Genomic DNA, 5,509 nt, shown 5'->3' on the forward strand with positions numbered 1-5,509 from the left:
GATGGTTGTTGACTTCAGGAGGGCACAGAGCGACCACTCTCCACTGAACATCAACGGCTCCTCGATAGAGATTGTTAAAAGCACTGAATTCCTTGGTGTTCACCTGGTGGAGAATCTCACCTGGTCCCTCAACACCAGCTCCACAGCAAAGAAAGCCCAACAGCATCTCTACTTTCCGCAAAGGCTGAGAAAAGTCTATCTCCCACCCCCCATCCTCATCACATTCTACAGGGGTTGTATTGAGAGCATCCTGAGTAGCTGCATCACTGCCTGGTTCGAAAATTGCACCATCTCGGATTGCAAGACCCTGCAGCGGATAGTGAGGTCAGCTGAGAAGATCATCGAGGTCTCTCTTCCCGCCATCACGGACATCTACACTACATGCTACATCCGCAAAGGAAATAGCATTATGAAGGACCCCATGCACCCCTCATACAATCTCTTCTCCCTCCTGCCATCTGGGAAGAGGCACTGAAGCATTCGGGCTCTCACGAACAGACTACATAACAGTTTCTTTCCCAAAGCCATCAGACTCCTCAATATCCAGAGTCTGGACTGACACCAACTTACTGCCCTCTACTGTGCCTATTGTCTTGTTTATTATTTATTGTAATGCCTACACTGTTTTGTGCACTTTATACAGTCCTGGGTAGGTCTGTAGTCTAGTGTAGTTTTTTTCTGTGTTGTTTTTACATAGATCAGCATAGTTTTTGTACTGTTTCATGTAGCACCATGGTCCTGAAAAACATTGTCTCATTTTTACTGTGTACTGTACCAGCAGTTATGATTGAAATGACAATAAAAAGTGACTTGATTTGACTTGACTTGTAATTGTTTAATGCCTATTGTGTCGTGACTTTGGGATGATACCAGTTGTAGATATTACTATTATTATTATTTCCTTTCTTTTCGTATTTGCACATTTTGTTGTCTTTTGCATGCTGGTTGTCTGTCCTGTTGGTGTGGACATTGATTCTATTATAGTTATTGGAGTTTTTGGGCATGCCTGCAATAAAATGAGTCTCAGGGTTGTATATGGTGACATATACTGTATGTACTTTGATAATAAATTTACTCTGAAGTTAGAAATTTCAACTTTGTGGGAATGGTTATCATAAAACAGTTAATATACTGCATAACGAGAAGGGGATTAACTAATAATCTGGTAGTTAAGAGGGCTGTGAAGAAGGGAGAGCATAATATGACAGAATTTTATATAAAGATTTACAAATCCAGTTCTTGAAACTAAACAAGGCAATTTATGAAGTTGTGAGGTATGAGTTAGCTGTGGTAGATTGGGAACCTACATCAGAAGGCATGAGAGTAGATGTGCCAGTGCCTTTTCATCAGGGCACCAATGGCTCACACCGGAGGACATGATTGTAACATGAGTGGAAAAAAGTTGAGAGATGTCAGAGTTAATTCTTTTTTCATACACTGATAGTGTTAAGTTCCTGGAACAGACTGCCACGATTGGTTGTAAAGACTGATGTATTAGGGACATTTTAAAATTCCGACAGCGAAGAAGACAATTAATACATTACTAAAGAGTTAATGACTACTTTGCAATAAACGTCAGACTCCGTAAGTGCAAACCCCAACATGATAAGTGGTTTAATTTTGCCTAAATCAGGGATAAGTCACAAATGTCATAAGAGGTGATGTTCAGAGCCGACCCAAATGCAAGACAGACACTGAACTACCAGGAACAGGACTAGGCGTGAGAAGGAAGCAAGGAAAGTGGGGAAGAAAGGACACTGGACATGACACAGGACATGACAAGGATTCCAGGCCTGGGCTAGGATTTGACATGGATCTGGGGACTAGGAGCCTGGGCTTGGACTCCGAGCCAGAGACTGGACAAGGACCCAGAATCTGGGTCTTGACTCAGGCTCGGACTCCAGAACCCGGTGAGGACAAGACGAGGAGAGGCACAGGATGGGACAAGAGACTCCTGGACGGGACAAGAGAACCCCAGCACAGGACGAGGGAATCCTAGCACTGGGCTGGGCAAGGTACTCCTGTGCTGGGTGAGGCACATGGACATGATGAGAACCCAGAGCCTTGGTCGAGGGAGAGACAACAGGACTGGACGTGAGACTCCTGGACAAGGGAATCCCAGCACAGGATGAGGGAATCCTAGCACTGGGCTGGGCAAGGTACTCCTGTGCTGGGCGAGGCACAGGGACGTGATGAGAACCCAGAGCCTTGGTCGAGGGAGAGACAACAGGACTGGACGTGAGACTCCTGGACAAGGGAATCCCAGCACAGGATGAGGGAATCCTAGCACTGGGCTGGGCAAGGTACTCCTGTGCTGGGTGAGAACCCAGAGCCTTGGTCGAGGGAGAGACATGAACGTGGAACACCGAGCTGGGACCCCTTCTTGGGTACCGGACATAAGGCCGGGATTCATAACACAGAACGCTGAACACAACAAGAAGGCATGGACAGAGGGGCAGTTCCCAATGCTAGGTAGCGGCAAACAGCCAGACCTACCTAGCGAAGCCGTGGATACAGACTGGCAGTTCCAAACAGGGCAAAGCTCCATACACAGGCGAGGCAGAGGCAGAGCTCCAGGCAGAAGCAAGGTGGGGCGAGGCAGGGTGAGGTGAGGCTCCAGGCAGAGGCAGGAAGGTGAAGGGAAGGGATACAAACAGGGGGTTTGGACAGGAACAATCCAGCAGCCCAAGGCTGAATCCTGAAGCTATTTATGAAGCCAGCCCAAACAAGAATCAGCTGCCTCAACAGAAACAGGGAAAACCCGGAAAACCTGGAATAAGGAACATGGACCGGACCATGAACCGGAATATGGATTTCACGGATTGGACCACGTCAACAAATCCATGAGAAAAGGAAAGATGACTCATGATGAAGACTAGGTCTTTGGGTGTATTTAGAGTGGAGGTGGATAAGTTCTTGACTAGTCAAGACATTGAAGGTTACGTGGAGAAGGCAGGAGAAGGGGGTTGAGATGGCTAAATTAATCAGCCATGATGGAATGGTGGAGCAGACTCAATGTGCTGAATGGCCTAAACTTGCTCCTATTTCTTAAGGTCAAAAATGTCAATGTGTAGAGTCGACAGGAGTGCCCGAGGCTGAGGAAGAACCTGGTAGAAGTTTATGAAGCTATAACTACATTGATAACTGCTGTTTGTTTCAGCACCTCAGCCCATGAAGCCAAGTATGCTACTTGGCTTCTTTGCTACCTTATCCACTCGTGTTGCCAGGAGAACGGGGTTGAGGGGGATAATAAATCGGTTATTATAGAATGGCAGAGCAGACTCAATGGGCCGACTAGCATAATTATGCTCCTTTATGTTATAGTCTCATGAAGGGTCTCAGCCGGAAACACTAACTGTTTATTCCTCTCCATAGATGTTGCCTGACCTGTTCAGTTCCACTAACATTTTGTGTGTGTTCTTCTGTTTTAGTTTATAAATGAATGGATGCACAAAGTACATTAATCTCTATCGAGTGAAGGTACTCGCTACGTAATTTAAGGCCTGGGCCTGGGGCTTGCCAGCGTTTCTACTGCACTGCCAACCGGTAACCGTCCGGTCTCAGCTGCGATGAGTCAATCAGCAAGTCTGAGGACATGAGGGTGGCCACTTAACTGTTTTACAAAATGCGTTAGAGCGTAGGGCATTGAGAGGAGATTTGATGGAGGGGTACAGCATTATGAGGGGTATAGATAGGGTAAATGCAAGCAGGCTTTTTCCACTGAGGTCTGATGGGACTACAACCAGAGGTCATGGGTTAAAGATGAAAGGTGAAATTAAGGGGAAGATGAGGGTAATTTCTTCACTTAGAGGTTGGTGAGAGTGTGGAAAGAGCTTTCAGTGGAAGTGGTGAATGCGATATGTACAGTACTTGGACAGGAGGCGTTACGGACCGCTCGATGGTCAGGATAACAGTTGGGCACGGACTATGTGGGCCGAAGGGCCTATCTCTGTGCATTAGCACTCTATGACTAGAGAATCCAACGAAATATCGGGCTGAGTATTTGAAATCCAGACTGCCAGATTATTCCAGCTGCCAGCTCCTGTTTCATTATCACTGTGCCAACTTTCCGTTTCATTTTAAATTATCAATCGTGAAACAAAATCAGTTCTCCAGACAAAATAAGGAAAGAGATCTAAAGGCGTCACCTTTAGTTACTGCAGGCGCCGTGGTTTCTGGGGGCGGGCAGGTTGCGAGATGTGCGAGGTCTCCCTGTTCTGGTAGAGGTTTATACCCGCCGTGGATCATCGGGACAAGTTTGTGCGGAGAAGAATTGGCCATAAGGCGCGCCTGCTGGACAACTGAATTTTTCTTGGACCTGCAGATACTTAACTCGGAGCCCGGGTACAGACCTAGTTTGATCTTCCTGATGCCTAGGTGAATGATTTCGAGTATGTTCAGAAACAAGGAGAAGGCGGCGATGCTAAGCATGAAGACGATGAAGATGGTCTTCTCCGTGGGCCTGGAGACGAAGCAGTCGACGGTGTTGGGGCAGGGCGACCGCACGCATTTGTACAGGGGGTCGAGTCGAAATCCGTACAAGAGGTACTGGCCCACCATAAAGCCGACCTCCACCACCGATCTGGTCAAAATGTGCAGGACGTACGTGCGCAGGAGCGAGCCCCGGAGTGGCGCCTTGTTGATCTTCCGCTGCTCCTCCAACTTCCTCAGTTCTTTCTCCAGGAGTTTATGCTCCTCCAGCATCGCCTCCGCGTCCTCCAGCTCGGCTCGCAGCTGGGCTCGCTTGCGCTGCCGCTCCTTCTCCAGCGCTCGGAGCCGGTAGAGAGCGTGGCCCATGTACACCAGGGACGGCGACGACACCAGGATGACTTGCAAGACCCAGAACCTAATGAGGGAGATGGGGAAAGCCTTATCGTAGCAGACGTTTCTGCAGCCCGGCTGCTCGGTGTTGCAGATGAACTCAGCCTGCTCGTCATCCCAGACATCTTCGGCGGCCACCCCGAGAACCAGCATCCGGAAAACGAACAAAATCGTTAACCAAATCTTCCCCACGATGGTTGAGTGAACATGCACTTCTTCCAAGATACTCCCCAGCAAATTCCAATCACCCATCTTCACTCTTTCATCGCGGAGCCTGACAACGCCGACTTCCTTTCTCCCCCGAGTGTCCTCTCCCGGCTCAGAAGCGGTGCAGTCACTTCGTCCGGCCCCTGTTTATTTGCCTATCGATCGCCAATCGTCCACGTGAACCGCCAGCACGATTCATGTGACCCCCCTCCCCCTGCCCCATCATCGCCCGTCGCAGTCGATCACAGAGGCACCGCGAACTGGTCATTTCAATCGGAAGAGCTGGACCACCCACACGGGAAGCTTGTACATTTTATCAGTGCCAGGTTTAATATCTCCTGCAAATGCCATGGAGTTAGGTAACTTTGCTGCAGCAGTACAATGCAATACATAATAATAATAGAAAAAAACTGTGAATTACAGTAAGTATATTCATTAGTTAAATTGAATAAGTAGTGCAAAAAATATGAATTAAAAAAGT

The 5,509-nt window shown here is 48.0% G+C and overlaps 1 protein-coding gene across 1 annotated transcript; it reads right to left on the minus strand.

The window, feature by feature from the left end:
• Positions 1-3,756: 3,756 nt before the first annotated feature.
• gja10b (gap junction protein alpha 10 b) lies at positions 3,757-5,073 on the minus strand. Its single transcript, XM_059981226.1, has 2 exons — positions 4,376-5,073; positions 3,757-3,787 (listed from the first exon to the last, which is right to left on the minus strand). The coding sequence occupies exons 1-2, from the start codon at positions 5,071-5,073 to the stop codon at positions 3,757-3,759; spliced, it is 729 nt and encodes a 242-aa protein (XP_059837209.1).
• Positions 5,074-5,509: the final 436 nt, after the last annotated feature.

This window comes from Hypanus sabinus, chromosome 10 (genome assembly GCF_030144855.1).
Source record: "Hypanus sabinus isolate sHypSab1 chromosome 10, sHypSab1.hap1, whole genome shotgun sequence".
In the NCBI taxonomy this organism is placed as follows: domain Eukaryota; kingdom Metazoa; phylum Chordata; class Chondrichthyes; order Myliobatiformes; family Dasyatidae; genus Hypanus; species Hypanus sabinus.